This window comes from Cydia splendana, chromosome 26, assembly GCF_910591565.1.
Source record: "Cydia splendana chromosome 26, ilCydSple1.2, whole genome shotgun sequence".
NCBI classification, from domain to species: Eukaryota; Metazoa; Arthropoda; class Insecta; order Lepidoptera; family Tortricidae; genus Cydia; species Cydia splendana.
Genome location: NC_085985.1, coordinates 4,262,577 through 4,289,849, shown reverse-complemented (window position 1 = coordinate 4,289,849; position 27,273 = coordinate 4,262,577). Strand labels below are relative to the sequence as shown.

At 38.9% G+C, this 27,273-nt stretch overlaps 1 protein-coding gene across 1 annotated transcript; it reads left to right on the top strand.

Annotated features, from left to right (window-relative positions):
* Positions 1-2,177: 2,177 nt before the first annotated feature.
* LOC134803458 (GILT-like protein 1) lies at positions 2,178-27,273 on the top strand. The gene is made up of 7 exons (XM_063776277.1): positions 2,178-2,318; positions 11,883-11,969; positions 19,380-19,511; positions 20,322-20,390; positions 21,089-21,193; positions 21,510-21,662; positions 26,813-27,273. Exons 1-7 carry the CDS (start codon positions 2,274-2,276, stop codon positions 26,903-26,905), a joined length of 684 nt encoding a protein of 227 aa, XP_063632347.1. The 5' UTR covers positions 2,178-2,273; the 3' UTR covers positions 26,906-27,273.

Below are 27,273 nucleotides of genomic sequence, written 5' to 3'. Positions count from 1 at the left end.
AGATAGGTTGAGTCATTTGCTATCTTCCCAGGCCTAGAAATTTTTAATTTTGCGCACTTTTTTTGTTTTTCAGCTCTATGCCAGTTTTTCGTAAATGACTCAACCTATCTGCCGTTTTAATTTGGCAAACGATGTACCAAACACCCTGTATATGTCAAATAAATAATTTGAATTTGTAATTGGAACCTTAAATCGGATTGCTAGGTTAGAAAATTAAAGACGCTAGGTTAGAAATTCTATTATGTAGTCGATAAATCGTACTTAGCCTGTAAAAGGGTTAAGTTAACGCAGATTGGGGACCAGCGTATCTGTTAGTTCAGAGGTCGGTCTTATCGTACTGCTAACGACCCTTTATTTCTCGGTAACTGTAGGCAAAAGAGCTATTTACGTTTATTTGAGAGATAACCGTTGTCCCAGGGCAACACCGATAGCCCAGTTATACATCAATAAATAATTAGGCAGTAGTTACCTGCAATAATATTATCCCAAAAACAATCGTGCAAAGCGCGCAAAAAATGAGCAAAGGTGACGTCCGCTTATCCAGATAAACGTACCTATAAGTATGTATCTTTAGGTATTTAAATAAAAGTAAACAAACAATTTTTACATTTTCGGGTAGTTACAAGATTTATTGGTGGCCAACCAAATACAAAACCGCCTGGATCTGTCACTGAACGACCTGACTTTAACCTGCATTATTTGATCGTGTAATGTTTTCATCCACCCTCAACTGGCTTAAGGAGCCATTTAAGGGTAGATTTTGTTTACTTTTATTTAAATACCAAAAGATACAGAGTAGGTATAAGTGGTTCTCATTTTCTTCTCTGGATATTAACATTACAGATAATATTATTGTTGCTTGATATATTGTTGTTGTGTTGTTATTAATTGTTTTTATTATATCTTTATTGTACCGCATTATTTCAAGAAATAAATAAACGATTATGATTATATCTCCATTTTGTATTTCACGTGCGTATAAATCCCGGTCATTTGATAGGCTTGCGTGGGGATATAGATTCAACACGTAGAGGCCCTTTGGAGAGCTTTATTAGCGTTAAATATTGAAAGTTGACTCGAAGGTTCAAGTTTCGTCGTTTTCTCTTATAACTCAAACAATTAACTGCAATTGCAATAATGCAGGCGACGCATGCATTGTTGCAATTGTACATATTAATCTCATACTTACCATTCGATAGAAGTATTAGAACGTGCAACTAAAAATACATTCACAATATAGCATATGAGATGCGTGAATTGTACTAATTTTGAGGGTTCTGTACAAATTAAATAAAAATAGAATGTACTAAGTATAGGTTATTTATTTTTATCGGTATTACTTAATTATTAAATATTTATCATTCAATATCATCATTTTTAAAGTTAATTTTACCAGCCAAGTCAACATAAGGAAACAGCTCAAAATTGTCATCCAATTACTTTGCCACTCTTGCCTGATTTAGTTAAATTATGTTTTATCCCTTTCTTACAATTAGGTACATAAGTCAAAATGACAGATAAAGACAAACGATTATCTAATTGAGATTTGCAGCGCGTTTATGAATAAGGGGGTTAAAGTAGGTATAATGAGAGCCTTTACGAGCGAAATAGTAGTTTTCACATCACCTAATCAGAAAATGGATTTTTCTTCCCTGCTAGGAGGGATCAAAGTGGCACTTTTCTGTTTAAGGACATTTCATTGCCAGTATAAAATATTAATATAATTAACTATGAACATCGTATGTACAGCCTGGCAAAAAAGAGTAGAAATTAAAAAGTGGCAACACTGTAGTGTCAACACTGAGATTTTTTTATTTTCCTCATAGTTGATGTGAAAAGCAGTATGTGTCACTGGTACTGCTTTTCACATCAACTATGAGGAAAATAAAAAAAATCTTAGTGTTGACACAAATTATTATGTTTCAAAATATTATTCAAGCTAAAAAAAAGAATGCAAAAAATAACAAATACAGTGTCCTAGAACAGAAAAGTGCCACTTTGATCCCCCCTAGCAGGGAGGAAAAGTGCCACTTTGATCCCTCCTAGCGGGGAAGAAAAAGCCCTTTTCCGAATAGGTGATGTGAAAATAAAATTAATTGTTATTAGCCTCTCCCCACGTAACCCCAGTAACTTGAGCACCGTTTTTACTGTTTTTATCGATGAGGTTACTGCTATTTGATCCGAGATAGTTCGAGTAATGCCCTCATATAGCTCGCAAGTCTCGCAATGCGTACATGTCTGTGTAATTAATTATAATTAATAATCAGTGTCTTATGATAGATCGAGTTTTATTGAGGATTGTTGCAGCAGTAAGAACGGTAAGTAGATATTCTTAAATATTAGTTTAATAGCGGTGGTGGCCGAGTGGATAAGACGTCCGACTTTCAATCCGGAGGTCGCGGGTTCAAATCCTGCCTGTACCAATGAGTTTTTTGGAACTTATGTACGAAATATCATTCGATATTTATCACTAGCTTTTCGGTGAAGGAAAACATCGTGAGGAAACCTGCATAGATCTGCGAAGAAATTCAAAGGTCTATGTGATATCCCCATTCCGCATTCTGCTAGCGTGGGGAATAGCCCAAGCCCTCTCGCGCATGAGAGGAGGCCTATGCCCAGCACTGGGACGTATATAATAGGCTGAATTATTTATTTATTAGTTTAAAATAAGAAGACCTGGCGGCTTGTTCGCACAACAAATCAGCATTGCGATACAAGGAAATGCCGCCAGTATCCTTGGTGTGCAATGCCTCAAGGGCCTTTTTAGGGTTCCGTACCCAAAGGGTAAAACGGGACCCTATTACTAAGACTCCGCTGTCCGTCCGTCTGTCACCAGGCTGTATCTCACGAACCATGATAGTTGTAGTAGTGCGAGTGGGACTCGCCCACCGAGGGTTCCGTACTTTTTAGTATTTGTTGTTATAGCGGCAACATAAATACATCATCTGTGAAAATTTCTACTAGCTATCACGGTTCGTGAGATACAGCCTGGTGACAGACTGACGGACGGACGGACAGACGGACGGACAGCGAAGTCTTAGTAATAGGGTCCCGTTTTACCCTTTGGGTACGGAACCCTAAAAACTACCATTTTGCGTTACCCCCTAAGCTTTGCAGTCCTTAACTATGCATGGGTATTATGTCTACAGTAGAGACGTATGTAGCGTATAACCCTAGGTAGGCAGCTATGTTAGGCACCTATAGATATACTATCTGTACCTAGGACACCTAGGTTCTTGTTAAAGCTAGCCTTGATGGATTCCAGACATTTAATGTATCGAGTGACCGTGTCGTCTGCGGCTTTACGCTGACCACGTGCATGTGCAACTATTATGTATAATTATGTGTTAACAAAATTGTAGCAAAAAAACTATTTTAATTATATGATTGATTTTCGTAGTCAACACTGTTCTATTAAAGTTGTTAATATTAGTAATTTGCATCAACATTGCGACATTTACCTTAAGGGCTTACTTAAAATCACTTCAAGTATTAATTTGTTTTTCATGATTACACATCGGTAACTCATGGCATTTAAGTAGCACTTAAAAGATTAGTGATGAGCACACATCGGTAACTCGTGGCACTTGACAATTTCTAACAGACTAGTGATGTGACAATGTTCTTCCTATGCGAGTCGAGAAAAAGAAACCACTAAAAAAAGGAATTAATTAAACTAATCTTTTAAGTGCTACCTAAATGCCACGAGTTACCGATGTGTATTCATGATCGTATTAAAGTTTTCTATCTAGTTACTTACATTCTAACATAATCAAAAGTAGGCATAGTACTTATCTACACTCTCAAATAGCTTTTAAAAAAGATACACCTCTATTTTGTAAAGCGCACTAAATTTACATTGTAGCAAATACTTTCGTAAGCAAACTGCAGAGATATATCCCTATTTCAAACCGATAATCGATGCTGGCTGTACAGCGTATGTACCATAAAATGAGTTAAAACTTCTTAATTTGACCCAAATCAGTTGTTTTTGTTTGATTTCATGGACATGCATTTACACGTTGCAAAACATATACCTATCTCGATTACCTTGGACCATACCCGTGTCCATGTATCCATATATAATTGATTAATGTACGTTATCTACTCATAATGCATTAAAATTCCACTTTAGTCATACCATACATTGTTTGTATGCGATGGTTGATACAATCATGATCCAATTGTTACCTACAACAATCAGGAAACATTGATCAATACTGATTTAGTTACTGATGTTTCGAAAGATTTTCAATGCCATTAAATTTGACAAACAATAACGGTGTCTAATTCAGTTTGAAACTTTGAAACTCATTGTATTCATAACTTTAATGTCCCAGTGCTGGACATGTAGACACTGTTCCAATAGTTGCCACCTTCAGTATTAGCGACGACTCGCGTTAGACCGGGCCGTGTCCGGGCCGGAGCTTCCAGCCCTTACTTTTCCAAGACATGACATGACATGACACATGATAATTTCCATTTTATTCGAAGGTCAGTTAACTATCGGAATAGGCTGTCACTGTCAAATACTAGGACTACGACTAGACTGTACTTAAACTTAGAATAAATGTAAAAGTGGAAAAATTACTACCTTGGTTGAGATTTGAACTCACGGCCTCTGGATCGATACTCCAGCACGCTGCCAACTGAGCCACCAACATCTCATCCATAGCCAGCGAATCTTTCCACAGCATCGTTCGCAGACGTTTCTGCTTGTTAAAAATTAATTTAGACTGTACTTTTCAACAACACTACACTCGTTTGGAAAGCTCTCTTTATTCATGGAAATCTAGATGCATGGTTTCATTTTGAAGACCAACTTAGTTTAGGTTTAGCCACAGAACACCGCCTCTAGAAACCTAATATTGGCCATTTTGTTCCCGACGCAAATCACCAAACTGTGAGGTGCGGGAGGGGTGCTCACGGCGTTGCGATTGGTCGTTTTAAACATGGCGCGCTGACACGTGTAAATGTAGGGATGGGACATGTTCATTACAGGTAGTGGGTACTGCTACCAGTGACATCGAAATTTATTGTGGTAAAATTGTTACCAATTTAGTATACTTAGAGTAAACTTACTTAATAATTATACTTATTGATTAATTTAATATTTCATTAAGTAATTTAACAATGTACCTGAAATTTTTACTTAACATATTAGGGCATTTCTGTTTAAAGTACCCAGAACTTGAATTTTAAAGTTTAGAATTTTTATATTATTTCTACTCAGAATCGCAATCTCTTTCGATACGAGAAAAAAGTGTCGCCAAAATCTCATACAATTATTTTCTTTTGTCCGTTTTATTAAGCTCATAGAAGGTTGCATTGAAAACATATTCAAATGGACCAATAACATATGCCTATTACAAATCAACTCCGAGTTCTCTCGCACTTCTTTGAAGTTCATCATCAGGTCCATCTCGTGACATGAGACCTAACTGCTCACCTAGAGGATTCTAAAAAACCCATACAACATATGTCTATCACAAACCAACACCGAGTTCCCTCGCACTTCTTTGAAGTTCATCATCAGGTCCATCTCGTGACATGAGACCTAACTGCTTACCTAGAGGATTCTAAAAAACCCATACAACATATGTCTATCACAAACCAACACCGAGTTCCCTCGCACTTCTTTGGAGTTCATCATCAGGTCCATCTCGTGACATGAGACCTAACTGCTCACCTAGAGGATTCTAAAAAACCCATACAACATATGTCTATCACAAACCAACACCGAGTTCCCTCGCACTTCTTTGGAGTTCATCATCAGGTCCATCTCGTGACATGAGACCTAACTGCTCACCTAGAGGATTCTAAATAACCCATACAACATTATGTCTATCACAAACCAACACCGAGTTCCCTCGCACTTCTTTGAAGTTCATCATCAGGTCCATCTCGTGACATGAGACCTAACTGCTCACCTAGAGGATTCTAAAAAACCCATACAACATATGTCTATCACAAACCAACACCGAGTTCCCTCGAACTTCTTTGAAGTTCATCATCAGGTCCATCTCGTGACATGCGGCCTAACTGCTCCGCTGGCCTAGAGGATTCTAAAAAAACTTACACAACATGTTACCTATATATTATGTCTAAAATGGTACAATACGGTATGACGAAGCACGAAGTTTCCGCAACTGAAAAACCATCATCGTCACATCACTAGTCGAAAGGGAAAGGGATAGCGCATTGCATTTTCAAGTTGACGAAAAGGGACGGACATACTTCGCCTCTGCTTACTGACCAGTATAAAATGAACCCCGCGGACAAGAAACATTATTCAATGAAATAATTAATTTCGCTTTCCTGTGGGATGTTATTCCATCTGTTTTGTAAGTAGAAGTCTTAGATGACTTGCCACACCATTTTACGCTGCAATATCCCATGATTTCCCAATGAATTCAATAGTTTACGATTTATTTTCTTAGACTCGTGCACACTGCTAACAGGTCGTAACCTTGGGCGCAACTGATCGGAGCGGCGCGCGAACAATCTTATATTTGACCTATACACCATACGGGCGGTGACCGCGAGTCGTCCTATAAGCTCGGTCTATAGGGGTTGGTCTGTGGGTTTAGCTGTTAGTGCCGATTGAATGAATAAAGTGAAATTTTGTCCTCTAGAGTGCAAAGTGATTTGATGCAAAGTTCTTCATGTTAGTGAGGTGGATTATAGGATGGCTTTTAAACGATTTAAATTATGAAAATGTTTGAAATTATGGTATTGATTTTGATTAGACCGGGCTACAGCTAATATTTTTCTCGCATTGATTCATAATTTTGTTTTACATTACCTATTGGAAATAGGGCTTTTTTTCCTGCTAGGAGGGTAACAGTGACACGTAGAGTTAGACCAAGAAAAGTCTGCAGCGATTTTGATAGCCCACGCAGGGCAAGTGTTATATTATACGTCATCATTTCATAGAAGTTTGACGTTTAAAACGACACTTGCCGTGTGAAGACTATATTGTCATTGAACCGAGTTGACAGGGTCAAAAGCCCCACTTTAATTTGATAAGACGCTTCCTCGTGCCGTCGCCCTCATTCGGACCCTTTTGCTTGTTGTTGGATTTATCTGGTTTACGCCCTCCACGGCTGAGTGGGTCACACGTAAGAACTTAACGAATCAGGATCGTATGGAATAAATTTAATATAAGTATGTAGGCAAATATACATTGAAAATTTTAGGGTAGAAAAGGGGTGTGGAACGGCGGCACCATGTCGAACCCAAGCCACCTGGCAGTGGACTTAAAGCGGTGGCGTGTGCCTCGGATGCACATGCTGGTGGCGCGTATAACGGCGATACTGATCCTGCATCTCAGCCAGCCCAGTATGGTGCTTAGTGAGAGGTTCCACCGTTGAGATATAGTTTCTGCCATATGTTTGATAAAGGAAGACATTTGTGGGGTTCATAGACGTATGGAATACTTTAGGTACCTACATAGTACATTTGACCGTAGTTCTGTAGAAAGCGACCAACTTTTTGTTTTTGTCAAAGTGACTTACACCCGATACACCCTAACTCAGTAGCTTTGGTCGCTTTCTGCATTGATAAAAAAATTGAGTTGGTCGTTTTCTGCATAACTACGGTCATTTATCCAGTAGGGACGATAAGTAGTTGTTGGATTTATCTGGTTTTCGCCCTCCGCGGCTGAGTGGGTCACACGTAAGAACTTTAACGAATCGGGTTCGTATGGGATATTTTAGGTACATTTATCCCGTATAGGTACGAATGGTACGATAAGTAGAACAGTTGTTGGATTTATCTGGTTTTCGCTCTCCGCGGCTGAATACACGACACGTACGTATCCCGCATGATCTCGATTCGTTAAGAACTCACAGGATTTTTGATCCTTTGTCAGGATTGCGGGGGGGGACTTGGCCAGTGTCAAGGTTTTTTTAGAAGCTAAAAAAACCTTAACATGGTTAGTTTAGAGGAAAGGGTGAGTTATGCAACTATATAGCTACAGCCTATTGTGGGAGGTTAATGGCCCACAAAAGATTTGGGAAAGGGATTTGATGGGCAGATTTTTAAGAAATTAACGTCTAAGGTATGTCAGGATTTTTAGGGTGATCCGGACTTTTGTCAGGATATTCAATTTTTATACGTCAACACTCTCGGAGCAGTCGAGAACCGAATATACCCAATCTTGAATGATAGAGATTGAATAAATAATTTCATTAGTTGTATCCTCTTAAAACTAGTAAGTAACGTTTAAGACACGGCACGCGGGTCACAGGTCATCCAACCTGTAGGTAATATAGAAGACTGTCCAAGCAATTGTGACCCCAAAGGTTAGCGGCATACGAGTTTAGGTACAAGCCGCAATAGTTGTGAAAGTATCGCACTGGACGATACTTGCCCTCGATTTCACTGTTTTGTTTCGATTTTAAAGGGTTATGTAAATTTTACGTACTTTGGTGTAATTGATAAATACTTACTTACTTGTATTAAATATATACCTATTTAAGTGAAAAAAAAAACTACCTAACTTAACCTAACCTTACATAATGGTAATAGAATACTTACACTGATATACCTACACTTTTTGGGGATCATGCTTCAGTCAGAATTCTATAGTTATTTTAGTTTTTTTTTACAAGCAAACCGTCCGCCTGATGGTAAACGGTTACCGTAGCCTATGGATGTCTGCAACTCCAAAGGTTGCCAACCCTAACACCCTCAACTCCGTTGGTTCTGGCAACCTTAATACTCACCGTCAGGAACACAACACAGGATCGTATGGAATAAATTTAATATAAGTATGTAGGCAAATATACATTGAAAATTTTAGGGTAGAAAAGGGGTGTGGAAGGGCGGCACCTTTAGGATCTAGTGTTATTTACCCCACGTACACAATTTAAAATATTAATAACAAAACTTCCGTGAGACACAGACATATTAAATATATTAAGAACGGGTCACTCACGTATTTTAAAAGTCGAAAAACGCTCGACATGTTTCGAAAAACGGCGCGGCCGGTTCGTCACCGTCAACGCAAGCTCCTGACTTCATGACACTCCTGTCACTCCTTGGTACGGAATGAAACATGTCGAGCGTTTTTCGACTTAAAATACGTGAGTGACCCGTTCTTAATATATTTAATACAATTTAAAACGTCAATATTTGACAGTTTTCCAATCATTGACACCCTGATAGATGTTTACGAGTGGGACATTATCAATGGTACTTTTACGTCCTTACATATACATACAATAAGTAATGATCGTTCTGAAAACTGAGTATGTGGAAAAAACATAATAAACGAACTAATAATGGCATTTAAGAGTTAAATCCAGCTATGAGAAAGATCCCACGGCTATTGTACATTGTTCGGTTTTATCACTAATGTACTACTTTTATTACTTTGTGTACAGTCAGACACAAAAGTGGCTGCAGCTACGCAATTTTTTTTTTTAAACTTTATTGCACATACAAAAAGTACAACAGGCGGACTTAATGCCGTTATAGGCATTCTCTACCAGTCAACCATAGGGCGAAACAGAAAAGCGTCCATGTGGGTGCAGTGAGAAATAAACAGAAAAAAACGAAAAAAACTTTTGAGCGAAGTAAAATATCAACATTCTAAATAAATACCTACTATTTATATATGTGTGTGTCAATAAAACAAGGATAAACAAGGATATATAAGGATCAATTACAATTTGTATAACAATTTGCAAAATCCTAATTTAACCCATCAAATATCATATCATATCATATCATATCATTTATTCCATTGTAATCATGTTCATTTGTACATTTGGTCTTACATTTGGCAAGTAGGTACATGATACCCTATATATATTATTCTTATAAATATTAAGGCACCCGGAAGCCTGGCCAAGTAATGATAATCTATAAAAAAAATCATTTATTTCGGACGATTCCAATTCAATCCATAGTTGCTATTAACAAACTTACAAATAGACTTAAATTACTATGTTAGTAAGTACCTAAACTAAGATGTTGGGAGGTCCAGTGCCTAACTAATGCACTATCCCATCTCCCGGTCACTACGTCCTATGTCATATGTATACAAAACGCCAATAAAATCCGCCTTAGTTATATAGGTACTGCTGTGGCTCACAGCTTGGCACAGGCCTCCTATCTTACTGTAAGAGGGTTTGGGCTATAGTCCCAATGCGGGTTGGGGACTTAACATGGGTACACCTTGGAATTTCTTCGCGGATGTAAGTATGCAGATTTCAACACAATGTTTTCTTTCACCGCTATGCTAGTGATAAACAGCAAATATTCCGTACGTAAGTTTCGAGAAACTCGAACGAAAACGAGCCAGGATTTGAGCCCGCGACGACGTCCAGATTGAAAGTCGGATGTCAAATCCTCTCGGCCACCGCCGCTCGCCCGCAAAACGCCAATCGAAAAGTAACACAATACTTTTTAGGGTTCCGTACCCAAAGGGTAAAACGGGACCCTATTACTAAGACTTCGCTGTCCGTCCGTCCGTCCGTCCGTCCGTCCGTCTGTCACCAGGCTGTATCTCACGAACCGTGATAGCTAGACAGTTGAAATTTTCACAGATGATGTATTTCTGTTGCCGCTATAACAACAAATACTAAAAACAGAATAAAATAAAGATTTAAATGGGGCTCCCATACAACAAACGTGATTTTTGACCAAAGTTAAGCAACGTCGGGAGTGGTCAGTACTTGGATGGGTGACCGTTTTTTTTTTTGCTTTTTTTTTTCGTTTTTTTTGCATTATGGTACGGAACCCTTCGTGCGCGAGTCCGACTCGCACTTGCCCGGTTTTTTTTCAATATATTACATATTTGTAAATTATTTGTAGGTATTTGTAATGCATGGAAATGTTCATGTGTGTTACCGTTTATATCTGTCATCTCGATACGTTTTTACTTTTCGATCGGCATTTGTCCATAAATGATTGTCAATAAGCTTGATCTTAAAGAAAACTTGCCTTTATGTGAGGTTTATGTTCACTAGCTAACAATGATGTTAGCGTGTGTGTATTTTTGTCATATAACAGTCTACTTAGGCGGCATATAGGAACATAGTTTATAATTTGATATAAAAATTAAGGACTTTTATTTAACTTGCAATGTATGTATGTATATATGTTCGAGTCAAAGCTTGCAAACTAAATTAGACCCACTTACCATTACTCAATATGTGTGTGATAAGTGTTTTTTCCACGGGCTAAAAGAAAAATCATGATTTCACCATAACTGCAGATTTCACATCTCACTTCATTTGTCTAGTAACTCTAGATGAGAGGAGAGGTACCTACTTTTGAGGCTGCCTGTACCAATCTGTAACGGTAGATGTAGATATCATTTTACCTGACATTAATTTAGTGGGAATTTGTGTGTGAAACGAATTTCAACAAAGATACTTAAGTGTTTTTTTGCACTAAAGTAAAAGTTGGTTATTAAGATAATCCATGCAACATAAATATGATAGGTCGTGTTATTTTATGTCGGTCAAAAAGGCTCACTGCGTAATTTTTTTGATAATTGAGCGCTATTCATCGTGAAGATTACACCATACCTTTGGCCTAGTCTCGAGTAGATGGCGTTACTTTTTGATATAAACAAATTTAACACATATAGAAAGAATAAGGATCAAAGTCAAATGACGTTCTAAAAGTTTTAATCTAGTAGTTAAAATAGGCATAGCTATCTGTAAGTTTCAATTTAACTCTCTCTACAATTTGTACCAATATATAGATTAAGAAACTAGAATAAGTAACGAAACTGGGTACCTACTGTAACACCGGGTTTCCTAGCTCAGGACCCAGGGTCGTGATTTACTGTATGTTTAAATTTACATTAATTTACAATAATTTTTTTAATTGTCATTTCATTTCATAATCTTTTGTTGTTTCAGAACAAGATGAAGGTGCTTCTGTGTGTCACTGTCGCCGTGCTGGTGTGTGGAGCGTTCGCCAAGAACAAGAAGAGCGAAGATAATAAAGTGAGTCTCCTGGTTTCCATCCATCCATTCCATCTGCAGTATCGTCTTCACCATAAGGACACACGGGGCCCGTGCCCAGGGCCCCCATCCTCAGGGGGCCCCGAAGGACAGACAGTATATTTGATTACCCCAAAAAGTATGTCCACAATTCCACATGCGAAGTCAAACTAGAGTCTTGCATCTCGTCCGGTCATCTGGCCCGTTCCCCATTAATTAATCTCTATATTCATCTGTCCAATAGCTTGGTCCACTGTGTACCGTCTCACTGAGAGAGTGAGACGCAACGACATTGGACAAAGAAATTGGTCAGATGGAATACCACCATTTCCTGCTATTATCCTGGTAAAGTCATCTTATTGCAACTTTTTTTAACCTAACTCTAGCCCAGGGCATAGATAAATTTTAAGTAAGCTTAGAATGTCCAATCCATACATAGATAAAAACCCATTTATACCTAATATTAAGCGAGCTTTGCGAAAACTTATTTGTAATAAGATATAAGGATGTCTTACGCTAAACCGGGCCGGGGCCGGGCCGGAGCTTCCAGCGCTTTGTTTTCTACGGAAAGTGCCACGTGATCACCGAGCCGTCATTGAAAAATAAAATGTCGGATGCCTCGGCCCGGGCCCGGCCCGGTCTAGCGTGAGTCATCCTTTAAGCTAACTTTTAAGCAAGTTTGAAACATATTAAGTAATATTGTTTACCATTACCAGCCATACAACTTATTATTTATTAAGTAAAAAATCTGATATATGGAGTAAGCACTCTAACTTACTTATTTCTATATGCCCAGGGTATACTTTTAAGAGCCAACGGGAGTGGTCATTTCTCCATACAAACGTACTCCTCGTTTTCCTCCGTGGTTTTTGAAGCTAGAGCAATGATTTTTTCAACACAGATTAATATTGTCAATATCTGTGTCGGACCGTTTTGCTTTTTTTGATATTTTTGTTTTTTAAGGCGCTAGAGCCCTTCAAAAATGGCCAAAATGGCCTAATTGACTATGCCGCAATGAGAAGCGTGGCATTCAAAACTGATATCAATTAGCCAAAAAAGCAAAACGGTCCGACACAGATAATTTCATAATCATTTAGATTTCCAAATTTGGTTACGATTGGTTAAGTTTTGGAGGAGGAAACAGAGGAGTACGAAACCTCGATTTTTGAGATTTTTACGCAGGATTTTTCGCCTTGTCCTTATCGCACTACTTTTAGGTGCCGCTTCCGTTAGCGAGACGGGTATATTTACCTAAAATATTTAAAACTCAGCTCCTGTTTCGTCTTAACATGCTTTTAACTAATATACAGACGTCGCACCTACCGATATCAGTTTAACCCTGTACGTAAAGCGGGACTTTCACCATGCCACTAACCCGGAGTTAACCGATTAAACCTGGAGTTACCGTGATTATCAGTATAATTTGACACTGGGTTAACGGTTTAACGGGTTAACCTCGGGTTAGTGGGATGGTGCGAGTGGCCATAAACGGTTAACTCCGAGCTAGTTGGCTGATCCTGGGACGCGCAAAGTAGCCCTTACCTAAGAAGTAGGTACGAGTACTTTTAAAGCTAGTGACCACACAGGACGTACAATACACAAAGTGCTTATGTAAATCCGCGAGTAACGGCTAGTTTTCTACTTTCTCTCGAACTCTTGAGAGTTTTAGCACGTACACGCGTACATTACCATCTTTCACACTGTTCACTGAATAAGTAGGGACATATTTGTAGTTCTTATTGCAAAGATATAAGATCCATCAATGGTGAGTCTCCACTCACATTACTCACTCGTGTTCCTGTTATATTACTCGTATCACGAATGAATTGTCTTATTGCCTTCTTTTCACTTTTGTATCCGTTTAAAGTTTTCACGCTGTCTGGCCTAGTCTGCTGTGACCCTATGAAGCCAATGGTCCTGTGTTCAAATACCGGTAAGGGCATTGATTTGAGGATTACTCACGTTAGACCGGGCCGGGTCCGGGCCGGAGCTTCCGGTGCTTCGTTTTCCTTAACGTCATCCTTAACTCACGCTAGACCGGGCCGAGCCCGGGCCGTGGCGTCCTACATGTCATTTTCTATAACGGCTGATCGGTGATCACGTGGTGCTTTCCATAGAAAACGAAGCTCCGGAAGCTCCGGCCCGGCCCCGGCCCGGTCTAGCGTGAGTCATCCTTTATGTGATGAACACGGATAATTGTTCCGGAGTCATTATGGGTGTTTTCTATTTATCCAAGTACCCACAACGTATATTGAGCATCCTTGATTCTTAAATATAGTTACAATTCAGGTAGGTAAAGCCTGACAACAGTTTATTTGACCCTCGCCATTTTGCGGATTTTCAATGGTACTAATTTCTTTTACTGGCAACAAGTACTCTTTGACAACGAACGTTGGATGTCATCGAATGTCACCGTTATAAACAAACTGTAAAAATCTACGAATATATTCAAATATAAACGGTTTTATTACAAAAATGCCAAAAAAAAATACCAAAGATGTGAAAAAAATTGTAATGAATGCAATCAAATACTTACAGCTTAAAAAAGACGAAGGATTACATAGCATTCCAATAAACAATGTTTTAAAGTTGGTTGTTGACATGACCGGTATTGACATTTTATAGTGCGGTTTTATTGAACTGGTTAGTTGTTTGGTTTAAACTTAAATATTTCCTTTACGGTTTTTTCGTATTTCCGGTTATTTCGTTAATCCTATAATCGAATTGGAGACTGAACGTTTTATAATCGAGGTTGGTTGTCCTGAAAGCGACACAACGTCTGATGAAAATCAGACTTCTTCAGAGTCAGAAAACGATAAATCTATCTATACATATAATAAAGCTGAAGACGGTCGAAAGTCTGTACATGGAAGATATTTGAAAAAAAGTTGGCTGGGGATACTTAGACTCGATAACAGAACACGTTCCAAAAGTTTTTAGAATTTTTGTCTGTTTGTCTGTTTATCTGTTTGTCTGTTTATTTGAACGCGCATCACGTGAAAACGGCTGAACGGATTTTGATGAAAACTTTACTAATCTGTCGAGAAAATTCCCAGCCAGGTTATAGGCTATAAAAATTCAACCCCTAAAAGGGGGGGTAGCGACAACACTCAATTGACTTAAGTTTGCCCCTGAATCTTATGGCGCTACTTAGGAAGGAGGGGCAAACTTTTTTCAAATATGTGCTACCACTATTGAGTACCCTGGTAAACTAACAGATGGCGCTGAATTTAATACTTTGTGACATGAATAAGCCACCGAGGACAGATTTTGCCAAATTAACTCCAAGTTTCAGAGGGGGTACGGATATCAACAAAAATAATTGAATAATTATGTAGATTTAATAAACTAATAATACAACAAAATTAAACGACAGTAAATTAATTGCCCCTCATTGCACAGTGCCTTCTTTTGGGGAACTGAGTAAAAATGAAGTAATCAAGAAAATTAAAAATGAGTTTACATAGTTACGTAGTGGTAAAATAAACACACATATCAACACGCGTATAATTGCATAATTATTTAAAATTATAAATTTTCTCTATTATGAATTATACCTAATCGTAATTATATCGCACCCATATCAAATCCATATTCATACGTAGGTATCGCCTCATTTAAGCACTTAATGTGGGTACTTTGAGAAAAAAACATTGACCTCTGTCATTCGCAGTGCCGGATTAACCCTTTTAAGCAAAGTACCGGGGCACCAAAACCGTAGGCAAAAAAAAAACGCGCAGGCTGCATCAGCATTGCAGTCGTCGTGGAGTAGTGATAACCGATTATGTGGTTTGCTCGAACGCAGCCCTACGGTAGGTGTCAATGGTGACACTAGGACTGGCGCGACCCGGGCTGTCAGGAGAGCATCGCCCGCCATTACTGCGTCGGAGTGTGATTTACTTGAAGCTACGCCTGTTTTCCGAGTTTTATGTATTAAATCCTTTATTTAATGATGTATGGTGTTTTCTCTCTTAACAGTAGGTACAGTCAACGGTAAAAATAAGGGTGTACAAATCATCTCAAAAATATGTCCCATAACTCTTATGTCAGTGAATTAAGAACTATGGGACATATTTTTGAGTAAGTTGTCTACACCCATATTTTTACAGTTGACTGTACCTACATGAAACTTTTATACGTGTACATGTACCCATCTAATAACGAAGGGTCGTAGGGATCAAGTAAGAGAGTGAGGGTACGTAAGAACATCTCCAACGTAGGCTTTCGATTTGACCTTACGCGGAGGCCCTTAAAGTCATGGAAAAAAATCTTGCTTTCGGGCTTGCGGCCAGCCGATTTTTTCGACATAGGTTACTGATTTTATAGCGAATTTTGCTCTCTTGCACGCCAGATTTGTCGGCCAAGCCGAGTTGCTCCTTAGCCGCGATCCTGAGACCTAACTGTCAAAGTGTTATAAGGGGCCCCGTGAAAGCCGAAAACTAAAAGCATCCTATCAAGTAGCGCTTTCGAGTGAAGCCAAAGAGCGAGCAGTAGAAGAATCGTGATTACATGCATAGATTCTATTTCAAGCCACTCTTTTGCAGTTCGGCGTAAAGGTCTTGTGCGAGGTCTTCTGCCTTATGGAAAAGTTGATCTTCTGCCTTAATTACACTTGGGCGTGGATCCAAATCCAAGCTTTCCTCTTTCGCAGCTGGGCGTTCTGCCTTGCTCACACTTCATATTCACTTGGTCAATTCCAAGCTCTGCTTTCTTGCATCTTTTCTGTATGAAAACAACCTCGCTGAGACCCTTAAATATCGAGCCCTATGCGAAGCTAGGCTGATAGAAAACTGTCCCATCCCTTCTCTGTATGAAATTCTGGATTCTCACCTGGTTGGGACTAAAAGCAAAATGTACAACTGTCTATCAAATTGCGTTTTTTATATCGAAAAATTTTCGCGCTCGCTTCGCTCGCGTTTTCAATAACTTTCAAAGATATGGCGACTGCAGCAGCATTACTCTGTTGCAACGTTACTGCTGCAGCACTGTCAATTTTCGTGATAAAATGATGTGACTGATTTCCATACTAAAAGAAAAAATGTACAACTGTCTATCAAATTGCGTTTTTATATCGAAACATTTTCGCGTTTGCTTCGCTCGCGTTTTCAATAACTTTCTAAGATATGGCGACTGCAGCAGCATTACTCTGTTGCAACGTTACTGCTGCAGCACTGTCAATTTTCGTGATAAAATGATGTGACTGATTTCCATTCTCAGCTGTAATGCGGCAATGAACGTCACTCAACTTACCAAAAAAAATCAATGTAATCTCGATGACCCTAGGAAGAGGGGGCACCATGGTCTAGAAATGCTTAGGGCATCAAAATATCTTAATCCGGCACTGGTCGTTTGCGGAGTCAAACGATTTGGGACTCGCATTTAATACGCGTTACCATGCCTTCCCGAAAAAAATCGAATCATTCGCGAAAGTCTCGCAACGCATTGGCTTACAAGGGGCACGTGGTCTTCCTCAGGAGTCTGAAGAAGACCACGGTGAGTGGGTGGCGCTCTAGCCAGGCAGGCCGCTTCGCTTTCGCTCTCGCGCGTATACCTTACTGTATCGTCCGATATACAACTACTTACTACTCTGTCGTTTAAATCACGTGTAAAATTTGAATAAGGGCGAAAAAACATATAGTTTTTGGAGTGTAGTTTTATTTAGTGGTACCTAATTGTAAAATATTTTATCTGGACTACAGTCCTCTAGGATATCCATCTGTCAACTTTACTTCAAGTTCCGCCTCCAGGGGAGACGGAGAGAAATTAGGATTAGAAATTAGCCGCTTACTGACACAGACCGAATTCCACGCGGGCGGAGCCGCGGGCACAGCTAGTATTGAATAATTAGAATCAGGTTTTGACGAATAGGTAAATTGAAAGAACCGAATTCTCTGTAAGCAATGTTTTGACATTATACGAGTATCAACATGAAGCCAATGCCCACTATCCCGACTATACATGACGCACGCACATTATTGCCATACGTAAGCTGTTTGCAGCGACACTATCTCAGGGTTAAATAAACTGTTGTTAGGCTTTACCTAATAATATCTTATAATCCATATTTCCATCCATACGAATACTATAAATACGAAAGTGTGTCTGTCTTTCTTTCTGTTTGTCTAACACCTCTGCACGCTTAAACCGCTGAACGAATTATATTAATTTTGGCATAAAGATAGTTTGAGTCCCGGGGAAGAACATAGGATAGTTTTTATGTCGGAAGTTAAAAAAGGAGTGGAAAAGAGAAAATTAATGAATTGCCTGTTAATTGACGTAAGCATATTATGCTCGAAATTATTGCCATTCGGTTTTATCCAGGCGTTGTACTTACTCTAACGGCTGGTACTAATTCCACGCAGACGAAGTCGCGGGCAAAAGCTAGTACCTATTTATTTAAGAAAAGTGTTTAAACAATAACACTTCGTCATAAAGGAGTGGAGTCGCAAGTTTTTTAGCAAAGTGTACGGAGTAGCGTGAGTCATACTTTGGCCTTCTAGCCAGAATACAATTTATAATCTTACCTACACCCGTCACCAGTAGCTGGTCATCCTTCCGGGTAAATAACCTTTATTAAGGACAATTGACTGCATCAAGCTTTGAATTCCTGACCTATTGACCCTCGCCCTCAATGCAACATGCAATTTGTAATTTAAACTGGGTATGCCACTTACGCTTCGAGCTACTATATGCAACAAGATACTTGAATAATTGGAGCTACACCTACCTAATCTACCTACTCTAAAAATGAACACAAAAATATTGCTTGCTAATCCGCGAAATGATAACGAGCTAGTCAATAAGTGCAAAACCGTACCTACTTGCTTTTTTCGCGGTAGGAGAGTGTTAGGTAATGTTAACATTAATTGCATGCAAAGAAATACGCCGGTGTTTTGCACTGCCACCGATTGACAAGCACTTTATTATTGAATTAACGCAGTTTACTAAAGCCATATTTTTTTTAATTAATATGTATTTCCGTAAAAACGCCTGTCTCAATTAATTAATATAATCGAGTAGTTCACCATATAACTTGGCTTCTTCTTCTTCGTTACACTCTTGACAGAGTGGTCGTCTGGTCGTGGCCATTATGTAGACTCTTGAGTGACTCGTTTTAACGACACGTCGCCATTCCTCCCGTAGAGCTGCTTTCCGTGGGCATTCGCTTACTGTGGCCGACACACTTTGATTTGGTCGGTCCATCTCATTGGCGATCTTCCTCAACCGACAACACAGAAACAGTCTACGTACTTCTAGATACTTTTCTTTTCATTTCGAATTCGAGGAAAGTATAACACATGTCAGAATCAGAATCAAGCATTTTATTCGTGATAAACTTAAAACTACTTCTACATGTGTATTTTATAAAACGTAACTAGGTACTTATCTAAACCATACTCCTATTTATTACAGGTGAAAATAGCGCTGTACTACGAAAGCTTGTGCCCCGACAGCAAAAGATTCATCACGGAGCAGCTGGCCCCCGTGTGGCGGGACTTCAAAGGCTCCGTCAAAGTCAAACTTGTGCCATATGGCAAGAGCACGGTGAGTGTATAGTCCTACAGCATTTACACCGTGTGCCCCGTAGAATAGCGCTTTACTATGCTTGTGCCCCGACAGCAAGAGGATCATCACGGAGCAGCTGGCCCCCGTGTGGCGGGACTTCAAAGGCTCCGTCAAAGTCAAACTTGTACCCTATGGCAAGAGCAAGGTGAGTGTATAGTTCTACAGCATTACACCGTGTGCCCCGTAGAATAGCGCTGTACTATGCTTGTGCCCCGACAGCAAGAGGATCATCACGGAGCAGCTGGCCCCCGTGTGGCGGGACTTCAAAGGCTCCGTCAAAGTCAAACTCGTGCCCTATGGCAAGAGCACGGTGAGTGTATAGTCCTACAGCATTTACACCGTGTGCCCCGTAGAATAGCGCTGTACTATGCTTGTGCCCCGACAGCAAGAGGATCATCACGGAGCAGCTGGCCCCCGTGTGGCGGGACTTCAAAGGCTCCGTCAAAGTCAAACTTGTACCCTATGGCAAGAGCACGGTGAGTGTATAGTTCTACAGCATTACACCGTGTGCCCCGTAGAATAGCGCTGTACTATGCTTGTGCCCCGACAGCAAGAGGATCATCACGGAGCAGCTGGCCCCCGTGTGGCGGGACTTCAAAGGCTCCGTCAAAGTCAAACTTGTACCCTATGGCAAGAGCACGGTGAGTGTATAGTCCTACAGCATTACACCGTGTGCCCCGTAGAATAGCGCGGTAGGTACTATAGTACTTTCTGGCTAATTCTTTTATTTCTGCCTAATTTGGGTTAGGCAAGTCAGCATTACTTAATTAACTCTTATTTATGTTTCAGCACGACAAGGTGAACGGCAAATGGCAGTTTAACTGCCACCACGGCCCTGATGAGTGCTACGGTAACAAGGTGGGATATGATATATTATGGTTATCACAAATTACAGTTATTGTATGAGAATACGGCTCAAAAAATGACAATAACTGACTGTAATAATTTTACTCTTAGATTCGGTCTAACTTTGCACGGTTTTGAATAAAATAATGTGATAGTGTCATTATAACGTCATACTCATATTTTCGTGAAAATTTGACATAAATGATGACATGGCCACATTTTGCCATTACAAAAGAAATGCAGTATGCTTGGGAGACTCTAATTTCATCTTCTTTCTAACGATCATTGCCGCGTCTGACAAATAGGCATGTGTAATTGTGTACAGCCACCGAATAAATAATAGTACTACTAGGTACAGAAGACTCACTCTCTAACAAACTTGTCTGTTACGATCAGGACAGATATGGCCGCTAGGTGGCGACAGCGCCACGCGCGGCTTATGGCTGTCCCCAAAATTGGTGTGGAACGGATGTACTTTTAGCTACCTGTAGCAAAGCGACGAAATCGCGGAGTGAGCCACGCCTGGTACAGTCAACTGTAAAAATATGGGTGTAGACAACTTACTCAAAAATATGTCCCATAGTTCTTAATTCACTGACATAAGAGCTATGGGACATCTTTTTGAGATGATTTGTACACCTATATTTTTACAGTTGACTGTACGTACGCTTATTATATTATCTACAAGATTATTCGTTCTGTTTTTCCAGGTCCAAGCTTGCATCCTGAAGGACAAGGTCCTGGCCGACACGGAGAAGATGGATTTGGTCATCTGCCTCATGGGACAGGCCAGCCCTGACAAGTCGCTCGACACGGTAAGATTGCCGAATTCATTAAAATTTTCAGAAAAAAAAATACATTATTGTAGATATGTAGATAGAGTCTTATCTGTTATTGTAGTATCAATTCCGCAACGACTTGACAGCGCCAAAGTGTAGCACTATAAAAGTCATTTAGGAAGCGCTTAAGACCAGTTCAGACAGCACAATTTTTTTGCACGATCTGATCAAATTGATAATTTAATCAGGACGCGTGATGGACTCGCCGATCCAACTTGATTCGATTGTAAGATTACGACATATCAAATGGAGGAATTAAATCGACCGGGCTCTAATTAACTTCTTGTTACAGTGTCTAGAGAAGATAAGCAAGCTATCAGAGTCGACCAAGCTGAAACAGTGCGCGAGCGGCACTCAAGGAGACAACCTGCTCGCTGGTTACGGAGACAAGACTGATGGCGTACAGCGACCTCTGGCGTTCGTGCCCACCATCGTGGTTAACGAGGTAAGGGACAACCAGGGGGACAGTTAGGGAGACAAGGAGACAACCCCCATACAACCATTTCCAGTCGCCGTTACGACGCGGTGTTGACACATCTTGTGTCGACACCGTCTGTTTCGGTCACAATTCCAGTCGCAGAGTCGTCGCCGTGTCGACACAGTTACCAGAAATGGGGAAGGGTCGACACATGACACAAAGTGACATAAAGTGTGGTCGCCGTGTGCACACATTGTTTCGGGTTTGCGACTACTTTATGCCAAAATCATTCGTTCATTCGTTCATTTTGTTCCTGTCAAATGGAAACTGTCAGATGGAAAAATACTTAAATAAAAATAAGTGACATTAATACGCCATCTCTAAAACGGATTACAAGACGTAATTATATATTGTTTGCATTTATATTACAATAGGACTTAAATTATTATGGGGAATTAAACTGCTCGAGTGATTTGATAAACTAAGTGTAATATAATCAACGCGCCACCACATTGTTTTAGTTTAGCCGGAAATGAAATTGTTTACTTCTCAGTGCCTGTGTTCATAACTATATTATTTGAAGCATTTTTAGTACTTCGATGCGTATACTATACTTAAATAACAGAAATAACGCTTTACATACTACGAAACTTGTTAATTATGATGTATAAATATGGTTTAAGGCTGAGAAATATTGCAGTCACAAAGTAGTTGCAATGTTTCGACTTTGTGTCGACTCTGTGTTGACACATGACACGCGCTGTCAAAAGTAATAACAAAGTTACTGGTATGTTACTGGATTTGCAAAATGGCTCCTTGTGTTGATTTGTTTTCAGATATTCTCAAAGTGTAAAAATGCCGTGGTCAGAGATGGGCATTAATCGATTAACTGTTTATTCGACTAATTAATGGAATAAAAAAAGTTAATTCTCAAATTTTAATCGCGATTAGTTTAGTCGACCTAACATAGATTGAAATTGAATTAATCTGAATATTAATCGAATAAATTATCGATTAAATCTCGATTGAAAGTTGACAGGGGGCCATTTTTGTACGTAAAAATAATAGAAATGTCTTGCATGCAGATGGTAGCAAAACACTTTGTCATAAAAGTCGAGATGGGTGTCGATATATAGGTTTTAGGGAGTGCCGATTTCGAAAATAATGACCATTTTGGAATCCGAAATGGCGGCCATGCACTGTGTCATAAAAGTCGTCATGGATGTCGTTTTATACGTTTTAGGGGGCCCCAATTTTGAAAATGGTGACCATTTTGGAATCCAAAATGGCGGCCATGCACTATGCCATAAAAGTCGTCATGGGTGTCGTTTTATAGGTTTTAGGGGGCGCAGATTTCGAAAATGATGACCATTTTGGATTCCAAGATGGCGGCCATGCACTATGTCATAAAAGTCGTCATGGATGTCGTTTTATAGGTTTTAGGGGGTCCCGATTTAGAAAATGATGACCATTTTGAAATCCAAAATGGCGGCCATGCACTATGTCATAAAAGTCGTCATGGGTGTCGTTTTATAGGTTTTAGGGGGCGCAGATTTCGAAAATGATGACTATTTTGGATTCCACTTTTATGACAAAATACGTAGCCGCCATCTTGGATTATAAAATGATCATCGTTTTCGAATTCTGCACTCCCTAAAACCTATAAATCGACATCCGTGACGACGCAAGTTATCTTTATTTTCAGATCTAACAAATTGCTACAGAATACAAAGGACAAAAAAGAAGCGAGGAGGTAATGAAACAAGCAAAAATACAGATGATTCCTCGACGCAATTGGGTGATTCTTAAATTGTGTCCAGATTTTTTTTGTCATAAAAGTTTTTATTTTTCACATATTACTCTCACAAGTTCCGTGACATTTCGACCTTGTAATTTTTTAAGTAAATGTTTTTGTTTATCTATGAGGATCTCACTAGAATAGTATAATCAAGGTATGTTTATATTTGATGAATGAAATAGTAACGCAAAAAAAATATATATTTGTGTCTTATATTCCTGCCGAAGACTTTTATTTTACCTTTTCCTTCTACACAAGTTTGGCCAAGTAATAAGAATTTAGGGCTCTCAATTTTATTTTGACTTCTACAACAGTAAAGCTACGAGGCCATGTTTGGTATCGTTTTCGTATAAATTCGCAGTACCAAATTTAGTTAAGGTATCACATTGACACCATTCCGAAGTAAAAACATATAAACTTATTAAAATACTTTCTTTTAAACTCCTCTTCACGCTTAAACTGCTGAACAGTTTTAATTTAAATTTGGTACACATATATTTTGAGTCCCGAGACAGGATATAATAAGTTATCTCAAAAATCATCCTTTAAAGGTGTGAAATGAGGTGTAGGGGGGAATTCAGAATTGACTTCTTGAAGTTAATACTGTTTAAGTTTAGGTTTGAAGTCATGTTTTTTCATCATTTTTAACTAAATCAAAGATGTAGACCATCCCAAATTTCATATAAATCGGTTCAGCGGTTATTGATTTCCCGTACAAATTTCCACGCCACTTTTCACACCTTCAAAAGATGATTTTGGTTATAAGATCTATCCTATGTCCTGTTCCGAGACGCAAACTATTTCTATACCAAATTTCAACGAAATCGGTTCAGCGGTTAAGCGTCAAGAAGAGTTTCAAAAAAACCGGCCAAGTGCGAGTCGGACTCGCGTATTAAGGGTTCCGTACATTAAGTCCGACTCGCGTTTGACTGCACATTTCTAATAGGTTTTCCTGTCATCTATAGGTAAATAACTATTTTGTGTATTCAGACGGACATACATACAGACGCACGAGTGATCCTATAAGGGTTCCGTTTTTTCCTTTTGAGGTACGGAACCCTAAAAAGATTTATTTTTATTTTGTGGAATGGTGTCAATGTGATATCTTAAATGGATTCAGCACCCCAGATTTATACGAAAACGATACCAAACACGGCCTAGCACCTTCACTGATATAGATATATCAAGATAAAATTGAGAGCCCTAAATAAACTTTCAAGAGCGGATATCTCAAAAACTATTCAACATATCGAAAAAATTGATTGAATAAACTTGTAACAAATTAAATTAACTTTCATTTTGTATAAGTGGCCATGTCGCTGAGATGCATAGTTTCCGAGATATAATCGAAAAACGGGAAAATGGGACCTTCAAAGCCCCCTCTCTCCCCCCCGCTCAAGGGCTACGGCCGGGGACTTTTGATATGTTCACCTCCTAACTTGTCAAACCGAGTTACGGAGTCAAAAATTGTGTTCCGAGCATTTCCCTCTACAACTTTTGGAGCATTCGTTGCCTGACCTAAGTAGCTTATTGAATTTCTTTAAAAACTTTTCTGTAAAAGGTTGACGGGTGTTGGGTGTTTATATGGTTTCGGTCGATTATTATCATTTGCATTGCCCATGATGACTTACTAGAATTACGAGCACACGAGACACTAATAGTAGTTTGACAAACCTTGGTTTTCAAGAGGTATTTTATATTGACATTTGCTGTCACAAATTTGCTGTCAGATTTAGTCGCAAACCGCACGCAAAGTGCACACAAATGTGTCGACACTTTGTTACGGAAAAGTGTAGACACGGCGACGACACTTTGTTTCGAAACAATTCTAGACACATTGTGTGGACTCTGTTACGACACATCTGACATTTAGTTACCACTTTGTGATTCTGCGACTGGAATGGTTATATGGGCCTGCTCGCTGGTTACGGAGACAAGACTGATGGCGTACAGCGACCTCTGGCGTTCGTGCCCACCATCGTGGTTAACGAGGTAAGGGACAACCAGGGGGACAGTTAGGGAGACAAGGAGACAACCTGCTCGCTGGTTACGGAGACAAGACTGATGGCGTACAGCGACCTCTGGCGTTCGTGCCTACCATCGTGGTTAACGAGGTAAGGGACAACCAGGGGGACAGTTAGGGAGACAAGGAGACAACCTGCTCGGTGGTTACGGAGACAAGACTGATGGCGTACAGCGACCTCTGGCGTTCGTGCCTACCATCGTGGTTAACGAGGTAAGGGTCAACCAAGGGGACAGTTAGGGGGACAAGGAGACAACCTGCTCGCTGGTTATAGAGACAAAACTGATGGCTTACAACCAAAATTTCATACATCTTTAGGTATACTAAGTAAATTAGTAACTTGTAAATAACACAATCCCTACTACATTCCATAATGCAGAGGTAAAGAGAAAAGTTGTGTCTGGCCAAAACAACATAGTCATTTCACATCGCGTCTTTTGAGATTATCATTGCAATAATTATAATTTCATTTCATTTTCATTTCATTTTCATTTCATTTTCATTTCATTTTCATTTCATTTTCATTTCATTTTCATTTCATTTTCATTTCATTTTCATTTCATTTTCATTTCATTTTCATTTCATTTTCATTTCATTTTCATTTCATTTTCATTTCATTTTCATTTCATTTTCATTTCATTTTCATTTCATTTTCATTTCATTTTCATTTCATTTTCATTTCATTTTCATTTCATTTTCATTTCATTTTCATTTCATTTTCATTTCATTTTCATTTCATTTTCATTTCATTTTCATTTCATTTTCATTTCATTTTCATTTCATTTTCATTTCATTTTCATTTCATTTTCATTTCATTTTCATTTCATTTTCATTTCATTTTCATTTCATTTTCATTTCATTTTCATTTCATTTTCATTTCATTTTCATTTCATTTTCATTTCATTTTCATTTCATTTTCATTTCATTTTCATTTCATTTTCATTTCATTTTCATTTCATTTTCATTTCATTTTCATTTCATTTTCATTTCATTTTCATTTCATTTTCATTTCATTTTCATTTCATTTTCATTTCATTTTCATTTCATTTTCATTTCATTTTCATTTCATTTTCATTTCATTTTCATTTCATTTTCATTTCATTTTCATTTCATTTTCATTTCATTTTCATTTCATTTTCATTTCATTTTCATTTCATTTTCATTTCATTTTCATTTCATTTTCATTTCATTTCATTTTCATTTCATTTCATTTTCATTTCATTTTCATTTCATTTTCATTTCATTTTCATTTCATTTTCATTTCATTGCACAAGAAATTTTCTTTTTTTTTTCAAAAAGTGAAAATGATATTCAAATTAAAACGTTTAGGTAATAAAACCATATTTCTATTTACAGAAATTCAGCCAAGAAAACCAGGATGCGGCTTTCACCAACCTGAAGTCCGTGATCTGCCGCGTCGCCACCGGCACCAAACCTTCCGCCTGCTAACACTTCATACAAACATACATACATACAAACTTCATACATACCTATACACATTGATCTAATATTACTATGTAGAACCGGTACAGAGAACCAGTATTTTGCGCCATGAGTTGTTGTTTTAACAAACCCTAGAACCGGCGTGGAGAGCGTGAATCTCGCGACCTAGCGCCACTTGCACCATTCCACTAACCCCGGGTTAACCGGTTAAACCTGGAGTTAACATGGTTACCAGTACAATGTAACACTAAGTTAACGGTTTAACCGCTTAACCTCGGGTTAGTGGGATGGTGCAAGTGGCCCCTAAACACGTAAGCGCCATGAACTTTACGTAGTTTACGACGTTTAGGTCGCACGGTACAGGTTACGATTAC